At 31.7% G+C, this 26,879-nt stretch overlaps 2 protein-coding genes and 1 long non-coding RNA gene across 3 annotated transcripts in view; 1 reads left to right on the top strand and 2 right to left on the bottom strand.

The window, feature by feature from the left end:
* Window positions 1-12,016, bottom strand: part of Pax (paxillin) — a 99,442-nt gene extending 87,426 nt beyond the window's left edge. Inside the window, exon 1 of the mRNA XM_088231474.1 lies at window positions 11,856-12,016. Coding sequence (XP_088087600.1) covers window positions 11,856-11,868 — 13 coding nt within the window. The 5' untranslated portion in view covers window positions 11,869-12,016. The remainder of the gene's footprint in view (window positions 1-11,855) is intronic.
* On the top strand, window positions 31-17,196 carry LOC148278389 (uncharacterized). The gene is made up of 2 exons (XR_015823214.1): window positions 31-331; window positions 17,002-17,196. It is a non-coding gene; the product is annotated as an uncharacterized LOC148278389 (long non-coding RNA).
* Window positions 16,895-25,023, bottom strand: LOC148278388 (RING-type E3 ubiquitin-protein ligase PPIL2). The gene is made up of 8 exons (XM_088231476.1): window positions 24,798-25,023; window positions 24,494-24,713; window positions 23,667-23,976; window positions 23,207-23,476; window positions 22,692-22,840; window positions 22,442-22,593; window positions 21,301-21,490; window positions 16,895-17,170 (listed from the first exon to the last, which is right to left on the bottom strand). Exons 1-8 carry the CDS (start codon window positions 24,827-24,829, stop codon window positions 16,946-16,948), a joined length of 1,548 nt encoding a protein of 515 aa, XP_088087602.1. The 5' UTR covers window positions 24,830-25,023; the 3' UTR covers window positions 16,895-16,945.
* Window positions 25,024-26,879: the final 1,856 nt, after the last annotated feature.

The raw sequence follows: 26,879 nt of genomic DNA, 5'->3' as shown, positions 1-26,879 counted from the left end.
AAACGCCGCGAGTTCGGCGCACGGACAGGCAGAGTGGGAGGCGAAGCGGCGGGCGATGGTACTCGCGGGTGATCGCCGAGTGCTGCAGCCGTACAGTGCCAGTGGGTCGCGCTCGCGGCCGGGGGAGACCGGGAACTGGAATCTGGTCGCCTTCACCCTCGCGAGAGGGGAAAAAACGAAACAGGGGAGGTCGCGGTCGACGCCAGACAGTTTATTTTCTTTTAGTCCGAAGCTATTTCGTGCGAGTCGCGTCTGTAGCGTCGCGACGCTCTCTCCAAGGAAAACACCAAGTTTCACGCGCCGAGTGAAAAGGAGGTCGTTAATCACGCAGGTAGGAACCAGCCGTCAGCGTTGGAATTTTAGGAATAAAACAAGTGCGGGGGGCAATAATCCCTAAACAGTTAAGTCATACATTTATATGCTCATATATTTATAACACTTTGATGTTTAGCAAATGTTTTAACAGCTAACACGTCTTTATAAAAAGGAAACTCGGCTTACTAACTAACTTAACTAACAGATATTCCAATGTAGATAAAGAACTTTTTTAATAAGGGAATATGAAAGTCTAAGCATTTACAAGGCTTATAATCTGTCATAGGCTAGTTTAACTGATCACATTACAATCAACAGTCATCACTGGTACGAATTATTATGATTTTAGTGTAAATAAGTGTTAAAATATAGTAAATAAAGCCTTATAAATTCACATTAATTGGACTTTGTAAATCATATAAAATTACATGAGCAAAAACATAAACCGCGAAATCATTATATAAATTGGATATTTGAAGCATTAGTTAAGTATACCTTTAGAAAGAAGCTTGTTTAGCTTTGAAACCGGTCGGTGGAAAAAAAAGTAGTGGTTAAAAACAAAGTTGTTTTACTAAATGTTACTAAATATTTGTATATAACCACTTACCGACTTTTCTATGTCTACCGGTTTCGAGACGTACCCGTCTCTTCGTCAGGACACCAAAAACCCCAACATGCTAACCAACGGGTACGTCTCGAAACCGGTAGATATAGAAAAGTCGGTAAGTGGTTATATGGAAAATATTTAATAACATTTAGTAAAATGTTTGACCACAAAGTTAATGCTTTGAATATTAATAAAGTTGTTTTATTTAATTTATTTTATTGAAATTATTATAATTCAGGTTGTCCTCTCTGTTGAAACAAATTTAGATCTAAATCCAGGTATATTTTACTAAGTATTTAACAAAAAACTAACCAACATCTCAACAATTATAGGTTTTCCATCGATTATAGATTAGCTTCTAGGGCACTTTCAGTAATAACCAATAGAATAGGAAGCAACGAACCTAGATTATATCAGAGTTCCGATTTCCGATATGTAGCCATAGCATGGATCCCATTATCGATAAGACTACTTCAAAGAAAGTTTAGACAGTGTAAGTACCAGCAAGTACAAGTACGGAAGCAAATTAAATCTTGATACGCGATATTGGAAGGCATACAAACAATCCATACTAACTATTAGTTTATTTTAAATGCTGTATTTTACTAATTATCTAGCTTTAACCCGAGAGAATATTTTAGAATGCAGAAAATCCGAAAACGATTATTTGTTTTAAATGAATACAGTGCTTACTACATATTTCTAAAAAAATATAGAAAAAAATACATGTTTATATTTTAAACACTTCAAAACGTAAACGTAAACAGTGCTACGAATCAATAAGTTTATTGTCAAACTAAGAAAGATGACATTGAAGATTTGAACTTTTTCGTAATTTTTGGTTACAAATCAATGTAAAACAATTAAGTCGATATATATGTAATATATATATTCAAAACAAGAAATATAAATCATGTCAGTAAACTAAAATATATATTTAATTGTTAATTTGAACACGTAATAGTAATTATAGATAAATATCGTGTTAGACTGCAGCATACCCCGCCCCCAAAGTAAGTCTACTGCGAGGGTTGCTACTTAAGTTTCGAGATTTAGCAACACACCAGTGTAAATATGTAAATTGACATTGTCACCGTAAAGTTTGCCATTTTCAATGGTAAACGTACTCAGAACGTTTTGTCATACGAGTGAGATTGAGGCATGCTTGGGCATAAGTTCCACTCGCATACATTCAATATTGCAAACACATTTGGTCATCAAAAAGATTTGTTCGCGTTGGATACCGCACACTTGGAAAATCGCTCAAAAAATGGCTCGTGTCGATTGGTGCAAACAAATGTTTAAAAAATTCAATCGCGGTGCTTCAAAATACGTCTATAAGATCGTGACAGGCGACGAATTATGGATCTATGCATATGAACCCAAAACTAAACAACAATCGACTGTATGGGTCTTTCAAGACGAGCCAAATCCAACAAAAGTTGTTCGCGCACGAAGCACTTCGAAGCAAATAGTCGCCTATTTTTCGGAATAACTGGACATGTCGCCACAGTTCCACTAGAGCAACGTAGAACGGTCAATTCTGAATGGTACACCACCATTTGTTTGCCAGAAGTGTTCAGAAAAATAAGGGAAACCAATTGCAGAAGACGAATCATTCTCCACCACGACAATGCAAACTGCCACACATCAGCTCAGACAAGTGAATTTTTGAGCATTCAAAACACCGAATTGATGGGTCATCCGCCGTACAGTCCTGATTTGGCACCCAATGATTTTTTCTTATTCCCGCATATCAAATATAAATTACCATTTTCGATTATAAATATTTGTTTTTACTTGTCTATGTCAAAACTTAAGTAGCAACCCTCGTAAAACTGAAAATACGGCAGTTTTGAGTTAAATCGTGTAGAAAGGTTTGAAAAGTTTTTATTTACCCGGTAAATTAATATCAACAAGTGTAAAATAACAATTTGAAAGAGAATTCAGAATATAAAGTTGATATTTTTTTTTAATTACTATTTACTCAACTATACATCAAGTTCAAGACTAGACTATTTTGAGTTGTAATGGTATTTTATTAGGAAACAACACGGAAACAACTTTCAATTGTACACATATTATTTACATTCACGTGCATTATTATATTAATTTATATATTTTTTTGTTAATATTTATTGCATCTATACTTCTTATTTCTCCAATAATTAATCATTAATTATTATATTGTTTAGTATGTTTTTGCTCTGCAAGTTCTAGGACCAACTATAACATGCACTCGCCTATCCCTAGGCTCAACAGATATGGTAATCAGTATGATGATAAAGCTGATATATTTCGTTCTGGACTTGATAGTTATAAAACGAGTCTGATTTATTTTTTTCTCTCGCAATATAATTCTTAAACTTTTCTCTGTTTCAAAATGTTTTTCTTTTTTGCTCTTTCATATTTATGCATATATTTCGTTATAGTTATGCAACTATTTTTTTTTTTTATGTATTTATATATGTATATGTACGTACATATGTTTTTTTTCTTCATATTTATGTTCAATGTATATGAAAGGTAATTTATGTCGTTTATGTAAAAATAAATAAGTTTTTTTTATATTACTAAGCAATTCCGTTTTTCTTAGTAAGACTTTCAACGTTGATATAAAACTGCTTATAAAGGGTTTTTTAATTGGCGCGGGTGGATTTTGACGGCCCGTGGCGGCCATGTTGTTTTAATTACATCCGTCAAATATTTTTTTTATTATTCAGTTACTTATGCCAAATCACCATGGCAAGTAACACAATTGAACAGCACGTTCAAATGATTTTGTTATCAAAATGAGTGTTCGTAGTGCAAGCGTCGCGCGCATTGCGCCCATTTTACGGTAGACGTGGTAGCCATCCAAAGTCAACTCTTCAACGTTTGGTGGCCAAATTTGAGACGACCGGTTCGGTAATCAATCAGCCACCCCGCTAGATTTTTTCTTGGGGGGTTTCTTGAGGTCACAGGTCTATGCAAATAAACCACAGTCGACCGATGCCCTAAAGGTGAACATAACACAGGTCATCGCTCAAATTAAGCCGGATCTACGCGGAAGCGTCATTGAAAATTGGACCACTCGGAGTCGTGCCACCGTAAGAAGCCGAGGCCGGCATGTAAACGATGTCATATTTCACACTTAATGGCACATATGGGCCTTTCAAATAAAAAAAGATTTTCGTTAATACCTCACACACAACTTGTTTTATTTTTATTCAACATCTACCCGCCCTTATTGAAAAACCCTTTATTTTTTTAAAGGAAACATTTGTGTTCTTATGACTTGCCGAAATATTGTAATTTTGGGGCCACCGACGAGTTGCGGGTCTTACGGTTCGGGAGCCAGTACAGGAAAACTTTTAAAATCAATGTTTCACGTCTACTCTGCCAGGAATCAAATCTAGGACCTCAAAAATTGTAGGCGAACGCGTCAACCACTACACAACGAGGCGGACTTATCTCCACTCGATTCCCTTATTCGGCACTTTTACCTGAGAGCAGTCATCGAATCGAAAATACTCGTCTAGGGTTCTGGTTCTATTTCTCACAGAGAGCTGTATTCTTCGTCCGCTTGAACACGGAGAGCGATATATTTATAAATAAATTCATTCAAAGACTATGTAATTTCACTTTTCTAAACAATGTTTTGAATAAGTCCAAATGTAATCCAGACAGGCTGGATTCACTTGAGGAAATGTGGCTGTTTAAACATATGCAGAATGGTGAGTGTTACACAGTGTGTAAAGTAATCACTTAACCCGTGTGATGACAGATCATAAGCTCTGTAAATGCCTAGACTTCAATATTCTCAATAGCTTTAGCTCTGTTAAAAAAACATCTAAAATCGGTATTATTTTAACTGAATGATTTTAAACGAAGTAACGTAAATAAAAAGTTTTAATGGTAGATACACCAAATGACAATGGGTTGCATCGCATCAGTGTGAAATTTCTGATCAAAGAGATTGGCAGTGAATCTAATCTGGGCTTGGCAAGGTCACGTAGCCCGTGGCACGGTCATGACACGGATAACACAGCATGTCACACCAGCCAAGCAACCAACACTTTACAGGTCTGGTAATAAGTACCAAACCATTTACCAATACGATTGTCCTCTATTCTATCAATGAGGTAAGAAGGACTGATGTGCATAGAATTAAATCTGTACCTTAAAGGATTAACCGCGGGAGTCACATAAAACGAAATGTTTAGGGAAAAATATTTTTTTGCATGGAAATAAAGTGGACTTCCGATTTTTGTTTAGACTTTCAAAAAACACATATATGATGAAAGTGGGCTTCGGTGTTTTATTCACGTATAAAATAGCTTTTTTTATATATAGGAGTTGCTTTATAATCTACAATTTATAGTATGCCTTGCTTATAATATACAAGGTTTATATTTCAAAAGTGGATTTTTCTGCAATTAAATTTCTTTAAATTTATCTAAACTGTTGGGATCAGGAGGGATATAATAATTTGTGCCAATCGGGAACTTCTCAGCATATGTTCATGTGGAGAGGAAACCACTCAAAACTCTTCAGGAGAAGCCGGCCTGTTGGCAGTAGTCAATAGGCCTTCCGTTGCACTAGATGAGTATTCGGCATTTTCTTCCCTACTTTGGTTTATTTTACCATAAAATAGCTTATTGCGATACAGTCAGCATTTTCAACATCAAAACAGCAAATAGTTGACCCCCGTGTTTTATCCTCTAAGGCGTAAGGTGGATCAAAGAGGATATTATGTATATAAGTGACCGAGTTAAGTAATACCACAAAATAATAAAATGGAACAGGCAGGTTTTCATAGTCACTTTTTATTATAGATTTTGTGCTTTTTGGGTGAACTCGTGTTTACTTGCCGTTATATCCAATGTTTAGACGTCAAATTTAATTAATATATCAATTTTTAGGTAGGATGGATGTTTCTAAATAGTTTGCATAAATAAGTTTTTTTTTTGCACACTACAGGTCAGGTTAGGTTACAGCGTAGAATAACAAGACTTTAGAAAAATCATATTTTATTTTCGTAATCTCACCGGAAATCCAATCTGTAGCTCAATCACAAATAACTATCGACGTGCTTAAAAACATGCTAAGCATTTGAGCGATCACAATGAACAATAATGAACATGCTTAAGTTATCGCAGTCATAAGTCAACGCGTGTGTAATCTCTTGGTCAACGCTCGTGTCGGTTTGTTTTTTGTTTTCCTCATAAATGAATACAGTTCACTGGCGAAAAATCAGAGTTTACTATAAAAAATTATACAATATATTGCATTTGCAAAATAGTAATACAAAAAGGTGAAAACAAATTACAATTACTATGGCGACTGCTTTTCTAGACATTTGGCTTGCCAACCGCCGAGCCGGCTAAATGCAATAAATAGTAAATAAATAAATAAAAATAGCAGTTTTGGAATATTTTCCATATTTACACCGGTGAAATTAAAATATGTGATTGCGCAGCAGGATTATACGTCGCAAAACGTAAATATTTTTAATATTAAGTGTTCACGGATGTTGCATTGTGATCGCAAATACGATAAACAACTACGGTGAGAAATTGTTATCACGTCGCTTATTAGCACGTCGATAGTTATTTGTGATTGAGCTACTGGAACCCTCTGCGCGTAAAGCACCTTAACCATAACACTACATCATCATCATCATTCCCTTTCCGCAGCTAATGGTGCCCAAGGCAGTACATTGGTGACACTAATTGCAGCGTATCTTCATAATTTTTGCTACATGAAGGTAAGATGATCAGTCTTACACTTCAGATACCAGTTCAGGGACTATGAAATATTCTAGTGTAAAAACACCCTTTTAAATAAATATTTGATATTAACCATGTTGGGAATCGAACTCGAGACCTCTTGCATAATAGGAAAACGCGCCGACCATTACACTACAGGGGACCCTAAATTGTACATAATATATCGTGGGTGTACTGGCAAAAAGCTTTAACTCTCAAATCCCTGTTTTGAGAAATCAAGCATTTAAGTTTTGTTCCAATTTTACTAATTTATATCTTATTTAAATATAGCAAGATGTTAAGTGCTCATTTAAGAACATATTTTTAATTTTTCCCGTTTCTTAATTTTATATTAAGTAAATATTTAGTTATTTAAAGCTTTACGCCTAAATAAAATACCAGTATACGACTTAACCATAAATTTATTTTTAAAACTTCAGATATATGAAATTTAATATGATTTAGTGCATTTTGCCAGATTGTAGAGCGTTAAAAACTTTACAAAACTGCATCATTAAGTCAAATCTGCATATTTTCGCGTTAACGTTTTTTGCCAGTATACCCACGATATATTATGTAGTATGCTAATGTTTTCTTTTCCGAACTAAAAAAATAATTGCAAACGAAAACATCAGTGATGTGTAATTCTCTAATTAACTAAACTTACTTTTATTTGATAAAGTAAATTATCTGTGTTAAATGTCTATTAGTACTTTCATATTTAATCAATATATCTTATGTAGAAGTGATGTAAGGCCTAGATTACACTGACTTAATTCTACATTCGTAGTAATAATAAAGTCCAGTAGTAAATTGCAGCATTTAAATGAAGAGGAAGTTAAGCTATTTCATCTTCCTTAACTATGTCGGAAATTTAAGTTTACGTTTAAGTGATTAGAAACAATCATGGTTGTTGTTTGTTATTCATCGGACGGTGAACTAACTACCGAGTGGGATGACTGCCTCTGCAATTATTTAGTGTAATGACACACCTATACAAGTTGTTGGAATCATTTGCAATAATCAAAATGTCCATTCCGTGTTTATATTCATAAATTTTAATACATTTTACTAACAGAAACAATACATCACAATGTTTTCCAGCTGTTATACGAGTATGTATATTTCTAATTTAAAGGAGTTACAACAATATTTTGAGTATGTCCAAATGTTGTAGACAAGGCTGGATTTCACTCCCTGGGGATTTATTAAGATTTTAATTTATTGCAACAGGCAGGGAAAATATTTTTGAGAAGGGATGTAGAGAAGTGAAATTGGAAGTCTAGGCATTTACAGGGCTTATGACCCGTCATTGGTTGGTTTAAGTGGCCACTATACACAGTGTTACTATCATACTGCCTGCAAATCTTTTGTATACAAAAAATAACAAAAAATGTTTTTGCTATGCGCGGAAATGAAAAGAGGCCGCATGACCTCTAAAAAGGATCCAGGTAAGTAGGTGGGGCTTTCAACGTTGACATTGATGTTTGAACATGGGCAGAATGGTAAATGTTACACAGTGCGTAAAGTGGCCACTTAAAACAGCCAATGACGGGTCATAATCCCTTTAAATTCCAAGACTTGCGTATTCTTAAAAATTAAAAACTAAAGTGAAGGGAATGAATGCTTCCAGTTTCGCTGCTTTAAGCAATCTATTTTTCTATGGTCTATTCACATTTATCATACTTATGCTGTATTTAGGGTTTTGCAGCTAAGTGCAAATTTTCGGAGGTGCAGGTTATTTAGAATAGTGCGATCAGAAATGTGTTTCACCTACCATATGTTACTCATGTAAGGGACATTTATTTTGAAACAAAAGACCTTTAGCATGCTTTCCTATTTCGAGATAACTAGCACTATCATTTATATGACTCTTGACTCAATGCACAGTAACATAAAGCCCGCTTTCAATAGAGACATCTATCAGTACAGTACTCGATCAAAAAATAATATTTATATTGGATCTGTGAAGTCTACGAAGTTTGGTACTAGATCTTTACAGTACATAGGATTCAAGGGATTTAATAAATTGCCACAAAAATTTAAAATACTAATTTCAAAATACAGAAACAGGACGTGCGAATTGAAAAGTTATTTTTTCCAGAAGTAGTTTGAATAAATAATGTTAGTTGATCTAGAGAACATCTTGAACATATCATTTTTAATATTTTACCGCTTTTTGCTTGTACATATATTTAATTTTTAATTCTATTGAAATTATTTTTATGCTTTTTTTTACTTTTGCAAAAATAAAAGTATATACAATATGAATGTTGATGGATGCAAAAATAGACAAAGTCCGATAAAGACATTGCATGACCAAATCCAACATATATTTGAAGATGGACATGTCAAAAGTCAAAATAATCGGTGCGTGTGCATAAGAACATGTATGAATGCAGAGGAAGCGAGATCTGTATGCAAATATAGAATGATATGGCACTCTATCCTTTCTGCCTACCCTTACAGAGAAACGGCGTGATAATTTTTTGTTGTTGTTGATATATTAATATGAGCACTTAGTATCTATTTTTTAATCACAACGGTCAGGAAGCCTAATAAATTAATGAAGTGGATTACAGAGCAGAACACACAGCCGTGAGAAAAAAATAAATTTTTTGATTATGATGATCTCAATCAAACCCCACACTGTGAGGCAAACGTTCAAGACAGTATTAAAACTACAGAGGCCACCAAATGTAATAAGTTATTTAACCCTGAAGGCGACAGAGAATACCTATAACATAGAAATTCAAGATTCACGGGCAGGCATCAAAATTATATTTACGACATAATGTAAAAATAGTTTGTCTATAAACATAAATGTCCTAGAAGAACATGTAAAATTTTCGAATACTACTCTACTTTTGAGCAGTATCTTTCCAACCAACCAGGCGAGTCGCTGAGTCAATTTTTTTGTACGTTTCTTGAATTGTTGATAAAAAAATTCCAGAATGTCTAAAAACAAATCTGTAAGAACTAATTTGTTTTGTTTAAATGATAAATTTTGAATATATTATATTTGTTAATTTTTACCACTTCGGTAAAAATAATACCTTAGCCCGCTTATACAAGTATGTGGGATAAATTCTACCATTGCCCATTGGAAGAGTGAGTTATTTAATTTATGATATCACGGATTTTTCGATCATGGAATATAGGAGCCTGAACATGGATGAAATTGAAAAAGAGCTAGACGGCTTGGAGTTTTCAGAAGACAGAAGATTTGTTGAACGTTGTGTAACATACAGAAGATTTTTTATTTTTATAAAGGAAAACATTGATTAATCGAATGTGGTGGTTTTTGAACGAAATGAAATAACTAAATTTGAAATCACTGTGAATAGGGTTACTAAAACAGATAGAGGTATTTGTGTATCTGGGAAGTATGTTTACTAGGGATGGACAGACTGAGAAAGATATTGAAAGGAGGGTGAGTGCTGGAAACCGAGTGAACCCATGAAGTATGGACTTTGAAAACCAGGGATGAAAGTAGGCTGAATGCTGTTGAAATGCGATCTCTTAGGCGAATGTGTGGTAAAACTATTTACGATAGATGCAAAATATTGAGATTCGTACATTATGTAAAGCTGAGATAAGCATTATCTGATAGGATATCATTAAAGGAGCTCTGCATTGGTTTGGACATGTAGAGCGAATGGACAGTGAAAGAATGACTAAAAATATTTACAATGCGAATGCTGATGGATGCAGCAATAGAGGAAGACTGAGAAAGACATGACATGACCAAATCCAACAAATTTAGTTTGTTTTAAAAATATTTGCATTCTTACAAATTTACCCAAATATTTTCATTTTGTTGGCCATTTTCAACGAGTTGTAAATAGTTCGCATTTAGTGGCATGTGAACCTGAGGCTTTTTTATTCATGAGTCCGTGACATTAGCCACGGGACCACAACCCGGTTCAAATAGATTTAATAGTCTATATAAATTATCAGTAAATTGTTGCACATACATGCTAATGGTATTTACTTATATAAAAGCCATTTTTACAGCACACAGAACAAAGTCAAAGACCCGCAATTCAATGTACAGTATGCCGAGTCCTACCATGTGCTGTTCCTTGTTTGGCAGACTTTCATTACACCTTTTGTATTTTACTTAAATATATTTTTTAATATTATCTGATTGATATCAATAAATACATATAAAAAACAAGGTTCTTAAATATGTTTCATAAATTTCCCAAGTCTTAAGCACACATTATATTACTTCTTGTGCGGCTGCTGTGGGAGTATATTTACCACTTTTTTTTTTTACCAGGATGGAGGATGAAATTCACAAAAAAAAACAGGAAATAATATATTTCTACTAAAAACATCTATATGATTCCATTTTCTTAATTATAAAAAACATACAATTTTATTGTGGCCGGCTAAATGGATAGCAACCAAATACTTTTAAACCAAATACTTTTTAAAAATACTTTTTTGGTTTTATTTTTTAGATTTACTTAGGTAGGTACTTATTTGAAAATTTGTAAAATAAAAATGGATAAGTACGAATTGTGACCCAAAAAACTAACATACATATTTGAGTGTTTCTAAGATTCGTGATTTGGTAGATTATTAATTGTAATTATTCATCTTACTAATAATATATGGAATGTGCTTAGTGTGAATAATCATTATTATATTATTAAGTATGTGAAGAAGCTTATTTTGTCTTTTTTTAAATTAATCGTGCAATTAATACTCAAAATGTGTCTCTAGGATGTTAAATAAATAGGTATGTAATCTTAGGAACAAGTGCAGAGAACTAATTTGTTTTCTGAATCATTCAATATTTTGTAGTAAAAAAACGCCGCATTACATTTGATTCAAACGAAAGATAAAGTACATAAAGTGATAATATCTCCCTTTAAAGCAAATATAACCAAAAATAAAGTGAAAATTCATGGATAGTATTGAGTTATGTAGGAATCAGTTGAGTTGTGTATGTAAATATGGAACTTCTATTCTATGCATGTTTTTGTTTTTTTTTTTTATTGAGATATAAAAAACTTCAACTTCGATAAATATATTGAATTATTTGAAAAGGGGGCAGCAATCAAACGTCAAGGCAATGAAATTTATATTTGTTACTAACATGGGTGATAAAAAATACAATGTATTGGCGAATTATGACATATTGAGAGATTTGATAACGTTATTAAACTTACCTAAATCATCCATTTTTTTATTCACTGAAATCCAGAAACACTCTTTAACAATATATCACAGAGTTAGAATAACAATATTTGACAAAAACATAATTAATTAGGAAAACGAGACAATCTGTCAAATTCACAATCCAAAGTCAAATTGTCAAATTTCACACCATAGATAACTTTTGTATATTCCAATTATTCCATGTTTCCACGTCTAACGTTTTTTCAAAGTAGGTATTTTCTTTTTCCTGTATTAGGACCTTTATCAAAAGATGATAACATCGGCTAAAAATAAGTTACATGGATTTACAAATTATAATAATGATAAAAACAACACAAACCGAAAAGAATATCAATATGGATAAAAACAATAGACAACAAAAAATTATGTACATAAATTTTATTTGTGATAATAAACAAATAACAAAACAAACAAAATTCCAACTTAAATAAATTTAAATAGGCACTATCAGCAAAAACCCACTAAAAACCTCATAGCGCATATTTAACAGAAACCAGAAACCATATACTTACAGTAAAATACATGTGGGTAGATAAAATTTAATGACTACCAAAAAATCAGAAAATATAACAAATATTTATATTTCTTACTATAATTGAGTGAATTTCTAGAAAACATAACTCAATTATCATTTTAATTAAGCTTTTATATATATATATATTCTTTTTCTATTGATTTAAATGATACTACTATATTTTACTATTATTTTGTTGATTTTAATGATACCACTATTTTGTATATTTGATTATGTGTGATTCTTAATTTGTATAATTTATATTTTAAAAATTATTTCTGATTATCTTTTTTGCATTGTATTCTTTGGAATTTGATTATTTATTACATTTACCCTTTTTTCTAGATTGTGATTCTATGTCATTATAATTTGATCTAATTAATTTTACTATGTATTTTTATTGTTATTTATTGTGGCTTGACACGGGCATAGCCTAAAAAGCCTTGAAGGGCACATCACCCGCGCGTGAGAAAAAAAAATTCGTCAAAATGGTTCCAGACTACTAACGCATACAATAGCAATTTTTGAACACACACTGTTTCACGTTGCACCAAGGGTCACATGGATTCTTACTTGGCAAATTAATTATTTCCAACTCAGAATAAAATTGGATTACCCTAATCATTTAAATACCTATACCTTCGAAACTTAAATTATATACTCGTTCTCTTATTGAGTTTTCACATTTAATTACAAAAAAACGTATACATTTTTCAAAATAAAATCATACAATGATTCAGTTAAAAATTGACTCGTTTTCAATTTTCTTATTATTACATCCTATTTATATTTAAGCACATAGACATTTTTAAGCAACAAAGCATTTTTCATTTTAATGCGTAGTTAATTTACATGATTCATTTTACAATATACTTACACAGGTATATATAGATAATTACGGTCACCAATTCCAAAAAAACACACAACAATAGAGATAGATGTATTTATGTATTCAATTTTCACTTTTGCGTGAACGAAACAAAAATAAGAAGACATCGCTTTATTTAGAATTATTCAATCAAAATAATGTTTAAAAAAATATATCGTTTACAGGGGATTTTTTTTTACAATGAAATAAAAGAAAACATATATTTGATAAACCTGTATAACTATCATTCATGCAAAAGTAACAAGTAAGCAAGCAAGTCAGGTTCGCATCCCGTAGTTAATATATATAAACTATGACTATCGACTCCGTTTGATAACAGTTGTCACCGGAGTTTGCTGTTTCCGTTCTCTTATTTCTTCACCCACTACAAAGTCAAACCGCGGCAAAATAATTATAATATTCTAGAAATGAAGTATTTTGCTGTTTTTGATACCAGTGAGGCCCCACGATTCATATACATAGAGCTGAATAATGGGTGTTATTCAGGCGTTATATAGGCGGCATTTGATTTTTACAGAGTGAATATCAGATCTCTAGACAGCTTTCATTCTATTAAATGCAGCACTTGCTATTCCAAGTCTCAATCCCAGCTTTTTTGAAAACTCCCATTTTCCATAACACATAATTTTAGATATTTGAAACTTTCAACTCTTTCGATGGTTGTGTAAATATATATATATAACGTGTATATTTTTGCATAGTATCGCATCTTTGTACGATGAAAGTCCGTTAGAAAAAGAAGGCCTGTAAACCTTTGCAATATTTTATATTCTATATTATTAAATAAATTACATACCTGTTTCTACTAAAGATGTGAAGAAGTCTCAAATGCTGTTTGCTTCTGCTTTTCTTAATTATGTTTCTAAGATTACCTATTGTGCGATTTGTTGTATATGTATATAAAAATACCGTATTTTTATTGTTTGAAAAAAGTTGCGTGGACTCAGCGTCAGGGACGTCCACCGTCCTCGGCAACTAGTAATAGTTCTACATTATCTCTGTCCTCGGCGAGTGGAACGTGAATAAATCGACATACAAATGTCTGGCATTTTTGTATGAAGATTTGTTTAGGATTTTTACACCCTTAAAATGGCGACAGTTTATACAACAAAACTTATTTTTGAAAAAAACGAGGTATTGAGCCTTAGAAGAAGATTTCAGCATTACGATAAACTAAAAAATAAGGTCGTACCATATTTACAAATACGTTAAATATCTATTCTAAAAATGACTGTTTTCAGTGATTTCACAACCTTTGAGAATTTTTTTCACTAACTTAGAAGATAAAAATAAAAAAACAAAAGATATTGACCCTAGAATAAAGTTTGAATTTTGACAAGGTATTTTTAAAATTTGGCTAGGACTACTACAAGTACTTTAAATATCCCATCGAAATGTCACATTTTAGCATTTTTCAGGCCACTCCCCCTTAATAAGTTCATAAATATTTAATTTTGTAATTTTTAATGAATGAATAAATAAATAAATAAATAAATAGTCTTAAGATAATTTATTTTATATACTGCTTAGGCCAATTACAATAGTTACATGAAGAAACATAAATACAAGAAACTGAACAAAAAGAACATAAAACTATATAGCAAAGACAAACAAGGGCAATACAATAATGGTATACAATATATTCATAAAAACGAAAGACCTAAGACTTCTAGCCAAACCATGCCAAACCAACTTCATCCCATACTGTTTTAGTCGCGAAGAGATCTACGAAAAGCCGGAAGATCTATCCCAAAGAATTCCAAGTCGTGTGATGAATTGACTAATATACGCATTCTGGATATTGGGGCATAAAAACAAAAGTTGCTCTTAGAAGATGTAATAAATAGCAGATTTTGACTTCTGGTGAGATGGTTGGGAACACGAAAAGAAATTGATTGCAACAGAGATGGGACATCACTTATAGCATTAAGTATTTTGGCATATAAAAGGTCCATCTTAGTTCTACGTCTCTCCAATGAAGACAGATTAAGAGATTGCTCTATTTCAAAATAGGAATAATTACCCCTTTGTAATCCGAGCAACCATGCCACTTTTCTTAGAAAACGGTGTTGGACAGACTCGATATGGTCAATATGAGTCCTGTAGGATGGATACCAAATAGGAGAAGCGTATTCTAGATGGGACCAAACTAGTGAGCAATAAAGAGTTTTGATGGTATTAATAATTTTGAAGTCCGTCGTCATTCTATTGATAAAAGCGAGAAGTTTGAGAGATTTGTTTACAATATTATCAATGTGTTCACAATAGGAGAGTTTACTATTTAAAGTAATGCCAAGATCCTTTATTGACGAAACCATTGAAAGGGAAGTATTTTTTAGTTTGTAGTTGAATTGTATAAGTTTTTTTCGTCGCGAGAAAGATATTTTATTTTTTTTTGTTAATGTTAAAATGTCGCACCATTCATTAAAACAATTAATATTGTGTTGAAAAAGAAGACAATCATTGGGAGATTCAATAAGTTTAAGTATCTTGTTGTCATCAGCAAAAAGCTAGAATTTTGTATTTTGAAAAACATTGATAATATCATTTATAAAAATATTAAATAATAATGGAGCAAGGTGGGCTCCTTGAGTAGTACTCCAGAAGTAACAGTGATTGGAAAAGACAAGGAATTATTAATTTGAATCAACTGTTTTCATTCACTTAGGTAAGACCTGAAAAATGATAATAAAGGATCTCTTATAACGATAAATAATAATGATAAATTTTGACAATTCTAAAGAATAAACGCAAGGGAGCAATAACGAAGTTTAAATATTTTATATAAACCTAGAAGTCTAAGAGAAATTTATTGTATTAAATAAAGAAATAATTGAAACATATTGTTTCAATAAAACAAATATTACGTATCATAGCAAGGAACAGTTAGAACCCAAAAAAATATTATCAGAATTGATCCACAAGTAAGAAAATACTATTATTGTATTTCTCTTTCTCACATGAATGTTTGGTAGACCTTAAGAGAATTTACCAACATACCGAAATCATGGTAGAAAAACATAATATGGATGACTAAACAAAATATATTTTTGGGTGGATATAGCGATAAGAAAAATCCTGAGAAAAACAAAAAAGCTGGTGTCGCTTCCCCTCCCCCTCTACAGTGATTTATCGATGTCTCCGCTGATAAGGGATACATAGAGGATACTTCGATGTTTCCAAAACAACAAAACATCACAAAAAAACATAGGATAAAACATCGATGTTTGTTTAGAAAAATTAACATTGGCGATGTATTTTCTTCAGAATCCTTTTGATGCAGATTTTTTTTTTACATTGGATCAATGTTTTTTTCGATGTTACATCCCTACCGCTGATATATCGAATTTTTTATTTCTGGCTACCGAATTTCACTTGATGAAGGTTGGCAATGCTGTTGCCTAGGAGCCCTCGGACTGTGATAAACCATTCAACCATCATCCAAACTCAGATTCAAGTCATATAGAAATCTATATCTTTTGTCTATGATAGAAACTTCTATTTTCCTGTGTTTGTAATATTTACATTGTCATTAATTTTTTTTTTCACTTAATAATTCTTTGAAATGTTTTTAATAACCCTTTAAGTTTACATAAATACAATTGTAAATTCAAATAAAAATCAAATTCTGGTGTATATGTTTTATTGTTTATACTAAAATAAAGAAATCTAGGTATTCACCAGGAATTAAAATTTTGAAATTCGTATGACATATTTTTTTTCTTTTTTGCAGGAGGTTCCTGGGTAGTTTTCGTAGGTAGTTCAGAACTCCCGGCAAGATTCAAGTATTTTCCTACACCCTGGCGGAACGCTTTGAGCTCGCCCTTTGGACGAGCATTCTTTGCAGATTGTTGTGACTCCTGAATTTTTTTTTCTATTTCCGTTGCTCTTTCTTTACTCAACTAGAAAAAAAATAAAGACATTTAATGTATTTATGTTTACAATTTTTTTCTTCATAATTTATATTGTAATTTATAAAAAATATAATTTAATTTGTGAGCCACTTCAGTTTTTATAATCAGGGCACGACAATACAATAAAAAAATATATTTAATTTATATTATAAAATAAGTCTGTAAATTCATTGTTTTTATAAATTTAGATAATATTATATAGATTAACAAATTACAACAGGGATGGGGAATACCTTAAAGAAGGTAATCTTAATGACTTCCGAGGGGGTGAAATCCAGTCTTTAGTCTACAAACATTTGGACAAACTCAAATATTGTAATGATAATAATAATAATATTTGGCTGATTTATGTAGTGCCATTTTTGTAAAAAATCACCTCAAGGGCGCTTTACAATTGTATATCTAAACTTACATTCTAACTAAACTTAAGTGATACATTATATTTCCAGATTTAAAATTGAAGGTATGATAGTTTAAAGAAGTGGGATTTTAGTTGGGATCTGAACTGACTGGGACTGTCGATGATTCGTAAGTTTGAAGGCAATTGGTTCCAGGCAGAGGGGCCGGCGGCGGCAAAAGCACGATCTCCAAATCTAGTTTGTGGAGCGCCGGATTTCAACAAGTTTTCCTCTTCCTGAATCAAATGCTGACCTAAGAGTAGATTTTCTTTGACATGTATTTTCCCTAATACAAAGGTCCGATAGGTATTTTGGAGCCATTTCATGAAGGGATTTGAATACTGTCCAGCACAGCTTGTATTTTATTCTCTCTGGGCTTTTTAACCAGTGCAAATCTCGAAGATGTTGTGAAATGTGAGAATATTTTTTTACTCCCGTAATAAGCCTTGCTGCTGCATTGAAAACAGATTGAAGTTTATTAGTTTGATATTTTGGGAGATTTGCGTATATTCCATTACAGTAATCTAGACGTGAAACGACATGAGCATTTACAAGAGCTTTAGTTGCATCTATAGGAATATTTCTCCGCACGGATTTGATCTGTCGGAGATGGAAGAAACCAGCACTTACCGTTTTATTGACCTGAGAATGAAGAGAAAGATCTGAATCTAAATGAACACCCAGTAGTTTAACATTTGTACTAGGGGTAAGATCACAACCTGTGATTGAAATTGGAGATTGGTCTAAAAGGTGTTGTCGCTTTTTTGTCGCTGTCAATAGAAGCTCAGTTTTAGATGGATTGAGTTTGAGTCTGTTTGATGACATCCAGTTGTTGACGGTTTGGATGCATTGAGACACACGATTTTTTAAATTGTTTATATCTTGAGGAGAGCAGTAAAAATAGATTTGTTGGTCATCCGCATAACAGTGAGAAAGTAATCCGAATGAGTGAATAATTTTGGACACATCGTTAATGAACAGTGTGAAGAGCATCGGACCAAGCACATAGATCAGTATAAATATAAATCTCCACCAGCAAGCCACAGAAAGAGGCTTGGTGGGATTTTAGTTTTAGTAACAATATGAAAATTGAAACGTTAAAACTGTAAAAATGTATTATACATATTTAAAAAAAAAGTAATAATAATAAAATGTATTTAGAATTTTTATATAGGCATAGATATAATATATTATAGATGGTGTATAGATTAGTTTGTATACTACCGTGTTATATAAACAAACAAAATAAATAAGTAATATTGTTATATGCACTTTGCTACACCATATCTTATTAAATAACTTATCTATATATTATTTATTGACTCGGCGTTAACATTGTGGAATAACATATTGAATTGTATAAATAAAACACTTTGTTTTAAGTCCACTGAGTTTATATATTTAACACGACTACCCCCCATACCACCCCTTCCACACTTAGCTCCTCCCCCACCCCTGTCAGTACCTAAACTTTCTCTTTGTAATTTTATGTTTAGTTTTTAAATACACCTGTAGATGGACAGTACTGCGTGTCCGAAACATGTCGTGTTAAATATATAAACTCAGTGGACTTAAAACAAAGTGTTTTATTTATACAACTTATCTGTATTATATTTTAGATATGTATGTACTGAATGAATTCATTGTTATTATGTATTTTGTATATTGATGTGTGTCATAATATTAATATATCTATCGATGTATTGATTTGTATAATAATAATAATTAACATTTATTCCGAACCCTGAGGTGGTAAGTGCAAGCATATAGGGTTTATACAAAAGAAAAATTACATATAAGAGTTTGACTAAACACGGAACTTTCTAGCACGTCGGAACATGAAAATGAATAATGAGGAAGTTCAATGGTTTTTTTTTATTATTTGTTAATAGGCTATTAAATTAAGCCAAATATTTATTTTCCCAATTTTTATATATCGTAATATCAGCGAAACATTTTTTTAAAGTTTTGTATTTCTGAAAGATACCGCGTGCGACGTCAGAGGTTCTCTTCTGCTTATTCTCAGATCAGTTCTGCCCATTGGTCCATTCACGGCAAGCAGACCGGAAATCTTCCATAACTCTCATCATTGGTTAATTCATATGAACCAGTGATGTCGTAAGTAGTTTGTTTTATCAAAATGTTTTTTTTTTGTACATTTCCAGGAAACTTTGCCATACAATTGCATGATACTAGAGTATGATATTTAATTTATTATTTATTTACTAAAAATATTTTTCATCATTACACTTGCATCCTCTACATTCATATATTGTCTGTAAGCAGACAGAGTGGATGGCACTCTATCCTCTCTGCCTACCCCTACGGAGAAATGGCGTGTCTTTTTTTGTGTTTGTTAACACTTATATTAATAATACAAAGTAATAAGAATGATTTTTTTCTCTCAGAGATTTGCATAAAATTCTTCTCGGGAAGCTTAAGGCTATGAGGATTGCTGGTTGTTTTTAAAACTATATAGATCTATCTATCTGATCGAGTTCTTTGTGTTAAAATTAAAGGCATAATATCTTCTTAAATTATTCCCAAGAGCGGTGTTCCACGAGGATCTCATTTGGGCACTATTTTATTTCTTTTATTTATTACGAAATTGTTAATATATTCCACGATGTCAAAATACTCCTATTCGCTGATGATCTCAAGATCTTGACTTGTTAAAACACCTTTTGACTGTTAGATTGTTCAAAGAAATTTGGATAATCTCGAGGCCCGGTGCACCAGAAATGTTCTCTTTCTTAACGTGGATATGTGTCATGTAATGCGGTTTTCTCAAATAAAAATCCATTCGTTTTTTACATGGCATCAGTAATACGACATTAAATCTTATAAAGAGAATAAATGATCTGGGTATCATCTTTGGTCCAACACAAGTTTTTAAGATTTATGAATTTACAATTAAACATTCCAATTGAAGATCTACACTATAAATGTTTGATGAAGTAGTTAACATTTATATGTATTAGTGATAGAAGGGAAATTTCAGATTAAGTGACGATTTTCCAGTTATTAAATAATGTTCTCGACAGTCCCGAAATATTTAATTGTGTGAATTTTTATGTGAGACAGCGACAAAATTATGTGGAAAGAGACAAAATACTACTTTTCCTGTTGATTTGCATAGTTCAAACTATGCTAAATACTCACCTATTCCACGGTTCCACATGTTAGCAAACAAACATGGAAATTTATATTTATTTTATTTATTTTTATACAAATTAAAATCATTACTTTTTAATCACTTCTTTTCTAAATTATAAAAATGTACTAAGTGTTATACTTATTTACTGTTTATACCATGATACATTACCTCTGTTCTTCAATACTTTTTATATTTAAACTATTGTTAATTTGCTGCATACCTATGCTATAATTTATTTTTCAATTTTCCTTTGTTATTTCTTTATTTTCTGCTGATTTTATGTATCTTTATTTTCTTCACCTGTGTACAGGAGTTTTTTCAATTCTTTTTGCATTTTGTTTCATTATAATAGTTTTTTAAATATTATTTCATACTTTTCTAAGGTGTAAGCCGTCGAATAAATAAATAATAAAGTTGAAAATAAATTGTAAACCTTAACCAAATTAATAAATGGTTAAAAAAAATTAGGTTTTATTATTTAATACGAAATAATCTATCACGTTGTTCCACAAAGTTAATGTTGACCATTTTACATGCATATTATATTATTCATATCAAAATACCTGCTCATCGGCTTCTTGGAATGGATCGACAAAGACTTGTGTTGCTTCTATGACAATATCTTCTATAGGTCGGTCACGATTGTCAACCTCTATTCGCTCTATTGCTGTTAGTGTGTCCAAACCCCCAACCAATTTACCAAAAATAGTATGCTTTCCATCCAGATGCTTGCATGACCGATAAGTGATAAAGCTATGCAAAATAAAATATCCAGAATTATAACAGACAATATTGAATAATGTATCGACCTATTAAAGCGGTAATATTTCTTACTGTAGACAATATCAAGTAAAAATTAGCTCGAAACTAAATTAAGTCATGTTCAAAGATATATGAAGACCAGAGGGAAGAAACCTACTTGGTTAGTTTAGTTATGAATTCTGTTATGTCATCCAAAAAACTTTATAAACATTACAGTCATCAACAAAGTGGTCAAAAAGTTTTGGATCCGGCGTATGAGACAAGACTAGTCAATAATCGAAACATTGAATTATTTATTTATCTTTATCCTAAATTGTATATTGTAATATATAAATGTTTTGCTATCATTATTTTATTGAATTATTTTTACTACCAAATTAATAACTAAATTGAATTATGAAATTATTAAAGAAATAAATTAAAACTTTTAGATACAAGAGCTTAACTTTGCTACACCGTGTATTATTAAATAACTTACCTGTATTGTATTTTTTGACATGTATAAATTATTGTTAAGTATTTTGTATTTCGATGTGTCATAATATTTATAAATGTATTGATTTTAGTACAGAAGAGTACCGACTTAACGCTGAATTTTCTTACAAGTCAGGAAATAAAAATATGTAATAGTGCTATAATTAATTATAGTTATAACAAAACTAACATAAAATTGTGTATTGTGTGTATTAAATAAATGAAAAAATAAGCAAAGTGAAAAAAAATATTGATTAAACATGTTTCTTCCTTCCAGTCTTCTTCATATGTAAATTCCTTAAAGCCATAACTTATTTTAATAAACAAGGTTGTAATTTTAATTGGAAACATGCATATTTTTAAACAAGTTAAAATTTATTTTATATTTTAAAGTTTTAAGATAAATAGTTTTTCGAAAAGTGAATTTAAAAAAAACTATTTTTATTAAAAATGCAACATAAAACTTACAATTGGGAACCATTTGAATTAGGCCCAGAATTGGCCATAGACAAGATTCCACGGCCAGAATGATGTAAATTTGGTTTGATTTCATCTTCAAATTTTTTCTTCCAAATAGACTCCCCACCTAATCCATTTCCGGTTGGATCCCCACCTTGTAACTAAAATTGACATCAAATCCATTTATTCGGGAGACTTTTACAAATTAATTTTCTGACTATGGGCCTAAGCATAACAAAAGAATGACAAAAATACACACCATAAAATTTCTGATAGATCTGTGAAATTTTATTCCGTTATAATATCCATTTTGACAATGCTTGATGAAGTTTTCAGATGCTTTAGGTACCATATCACAATGTATTTCTAAATTCAAAGGACCTAGACTTGTTATCATCCGAACATAACCTGCAAATCAAGAACACGTATAATTATCTATTCATTATTACAATCATTTACCAAAGTAACAAGAGTAAAAATAATTGTATAAGCTAGAAAAAAATGCAAACATTAGTGTAGTTATTTTCATTTATAAATATATTTGTTTTACATAAGACATTAATATTTGCACCCTAAATACTCAAACTTAGAGACCATTTGCAGTGAGTCGTAAATACCCATGACAGAATACGAGAATCAAGCTGGGGCATAGCAAGGAGCAAACCTCGAAACTGTAATCCAGAGTCCCAACACTACCGCAGGACCACAACTCTACTTGTAAAATTTAAGTTAGACATTAGTAAAATTGCTTTTGATAGTATAAAATTAAGAGACCTTTCTTGTTTACCCGTTCATATCTGACTTCGTCTTCGTGTATGATAGCAGCTTCGTGTTTAGTTTCAGGAACCATAGAAGTAGACGTGAAACTCGCTGCTACAGCTCCGGTAGAATAATGAGCAGCGTTGAACTTGTCTGCCGTAGCCTTTACAATCACCGGGGCTTCAGGAGCTTTGTAATCTCGTTCTAATTCATTTAATATATCTCTGGTTTCCATGGATACTGTTTTGAGACGAGCATTTGGATCTCTTCTTTGCGCTTCTTCCTCTATAAAAATATATTTTTTAAAACACATATTCTCAGTCACTTCTCATGATGCAGAAAGTTGCGTAAATGTCTAAACTTGAGGTATCTGACAATCTTTATTTATTTCAAAGTTGTTTTTCTGTCACCTCTCCAAACACTCATAAGGCTCCTGTCCTAACCAACACTATAGTTTAAAAAATATTTTGCTTACCTTCATCTTCAACCTTCAACTTGTTTTGAATATGATGGAATGAAGATATATTAAATTTGTCCAAATTACTGGGATCTTGTAACGTAATAAGATCTTGTCTCTCAAAAGGTTCGTCATTAACAAGGTCTTTCCAGTTCTTCCCTTTAATATTAAGTTCCTCAATAGCTTCAGAAGAAAAAACATTGCCAGTGTTTTTAATAGCAACTATGTGAGAATTCTTAGTAAATGGTTTAAACAGAACGGGACAGTGATATTCTCCATTTGCATTTTTGTGAAAATTTAATTTTATCAGCGATTTAGCTTCAGCAGGCTAAAAATGTGTAAAATCAATGATAGTAAAGAGCGTTTTGTTGAGAATTTTTCATATAAAATATGCGATGATACGCTAAGGCGTAGCCATTGTAACGTCTTTTTGTGAGAAATGTGAAAAATGACCAATTTTTCTTTTAAAATAAAAGAATGTCAACACTCAATGTATCAACATATTTCAAAGATTTACAAAAAAATTGAAATTTAATTATATGGAAAAATTAAATTGTGCCTTTATTGGTTGACAGTTACGCTTTGTGCATTGTTGTGAGACAATTCAAAAAGCAAACCGAACAAATAAATGCAGACCAAATCTCTCACAAAATATACGCTATTCACCAGTGTCACTCAACCAGTAAAGATGAGAATCTCTCCAAAATGTGGACAATCATTATGTCCGACCTTCCCACAAGATGTGTGAAGAATCAAGATAATATCTTATACGACCCACAGAGCAAATTAAGCTTAATTGGAAATCTACTGTTGACTAATAAAATGCTGTGCAAAAAAAATATTACCTTGCCAGTGACCGGATTAATTTTAAACCTTTTAATAAACTCAATAACTTCTTGAAGTTCAAATATGTTTCCTTTATCATCACAGTAAGGGTACAAAAACGGTTGTAGACACAAGCAACAATGATCGTAAGGAAGTCTGCGAAATATAACATCTTCTGAACTGGGAGTGCCTTGTTTTTTTCCTCCATAAACTGTTGACCATTCTGTATAGGTGAGATACCTATAAAACATTAATTAAAAAAATAATTAGACTCCATAAATGCACATTTTTACAACTCAAATACGTATTTTCTACATTTCTTACATTTTATCTTTCTGATGCTGTTTTTTCCCCATTTTGAAATATTTATTTTACAAGCTAATCTAAATTATTTTTAATAAATTACAATATCTTAAGACGCTATAACCCCTTGCGTAACAAGATCGAGTATTATTAGATAAAATTAAGTTTAGATTTATAAATAATAAAAGTAAAAAACCGAGACTGTCAAAAACCCACAGTTAAGAAGTACAATAACATCACAGACCACAGTCAGAGATAATGTAGAACTATTACTAGTTACCACAGTCACCACAGTCACAGACTACAGAAGGTAGTGAAACAACTAACGACCATAGATGCAAATATTAACACTGAGAAATTTCAAATTTGATGTTTGTCTTGATACATTTAAATCCTTTGTCTATGCTTGATACTATGTACTTCGAGCGCTGCTAGCTTAGGGTTGCCATATTTCGCTAGGGTCTCGTCGGGACATTTTGGAATGGGGATATGTAGTAAAATAAGGCAATTTTATAATGTTTTTTCAGAAATATAATAGAAATGTTTTTCCTACATTTTATGTGTGCTTCTTGTGGAGGAAGTACCGCTGGCCATACTTTTTCTATGACTTAATATTAACGTATTACTGCAATATTGATTCTACAGTCCCCGACATTTTTTATCGTTTCTTTTTACTGGGCCAACATCAATGATATTACTTTTTTCATTACGGTTTAATGAGCAGAAATGGAAATTAAATACTTTCTCAATTTCGAAAATTGTCAAGAATAAAACATTTTTCTTTCACAGAACCTATATCGAGACAAGTTCAGCTTCTATAAAGTTTTTTAGATACATCAATTGCTGAAACCATTTGCCACCTTATTTTCACATTCACTGTCAGTGCGGCCGTGGAAGATTTTTGTTGATTAATAGCGTTGTATTGTATAAGTTTGAATCGGAACATTATGGGTTTCATCGGGACGTCGGGACAGAGGGCTCAATAACGGTGATGGCCCCGATATATCGGGACGGGTGGCAACCCTATGCTAGCTGCAATTTTTAGTTTGCATTTTTATAAAATTTATGAAAAAATGATGCTGTACATAGCTTTTTTTAAAAATAGATATAGTCATATATTAAATAGTGTATTTTTGGATTATCTTATTGTAAATCCAGACTCGCGCCTTTGCACATTTTCATAGCTCCAAAACTGTTCAATTTGTTTCAATTTACGAACAAAGATATTATAATATTCTCCTGTACAAAACAATCAAAACTCTGCCTGTTCGATGATTACTGTGGCTTTGTATCATTTTAGAACAATTTAGAATGTAATAGTAATACATTCAAAATTCCTCTCAAACATAAACATAATAAACGCTTCACGTATAATGATGGTTTGGCAGTACCAAAAGTATGTAATACGTATGGTAATAGAACCCTCGAATATTTAGTACCTGGCATTTTTAATTTATTGCCGAAAGAAATTAAATTTAACTCACAACCCAGATAGCAATTTAAACTCGCCTCAAGCTTGTATCAAGTTTGAAGTATCAAGAGTTCAAGCTTGACCCAAGTTTGAGATTGCAACTCTGTAAACTTGAGGCAAGTTTAAAGCAAACTTCCTAGTTACCATCCAACAAACTTGCATGATGTTTGTTTTTTACAAAAAAAACAAACATCATGCAAGTTTGGATTTATTTAGCAAAATCAAAAAAAAAAAACAAAAAAACAAAAAAGAAAAAAAAACAAGAAAAAACAAATTAAAAAAAAAATAGAAAAAAAACGAAACAAAAAAAAACACAAACCAAAAAAACAAAAAACACGAAGCTTCTTAAAAATATTAATATTAAATAAAATATCTTGTTATTATTACTCAGTATATTTATTTTAAATAAATAATAAAAATTACGGGCTATTTTTGGCAAGAAAGTCAGATGATGTGATGTCAAATAATTCATGTCAATTGACTGGAGATCAGAGTCCGGTGCATTCTTTTGTCTCTCAGCTCTGAAACAAATAAATAAAAATTTTGACTAGTGGGATTTTATCATGGTTAAAAGTATTCGATATTCAAATCTAAATTTGTTGCAACAGAAGGAAAACATTTTGAGAAGGGAA

Source organism: Micrasema longulum, unplaced genomic scaffold (genome assembly GCF_059751315.1).
Source record: "Micrasema longulum isolate JH-2025_06_02 unplaced genomic scaffold, ASM5975131v1 h1tg000887l, whole genome shotgun sequence".
NCBI lineage: Eukaryota > Metazoa > Arthropoda > Insecta > Trichoptera > Brachycentridae > Micrasema > Micrasema longulum.
This window is presented reverse-complemented; position numbering and strand designations above follow the sequence as displayed.

Coding starts and splice junctions, on each gene's coding strand:
- LOC148278388 (XM_088231476.1), bottom strand. CDS start 24,829: ATGGGGAAAAAACAGCATCAGAAAGATAAAAT. Junction 24,714..24,797: donor CAGCATCAGAAAGATAAAAT/GTAAGAAATGTA, acceptor AATGTTTTATAG/GTATCTCACCTATACAGAAT. Junction 23,977..24,493: donor TTAATCCGGTCACTGGCAAG/GTAATATTTTTT, acceptor ACACATTTTTAG/CCTGCTGAAGCTAAATCGCT.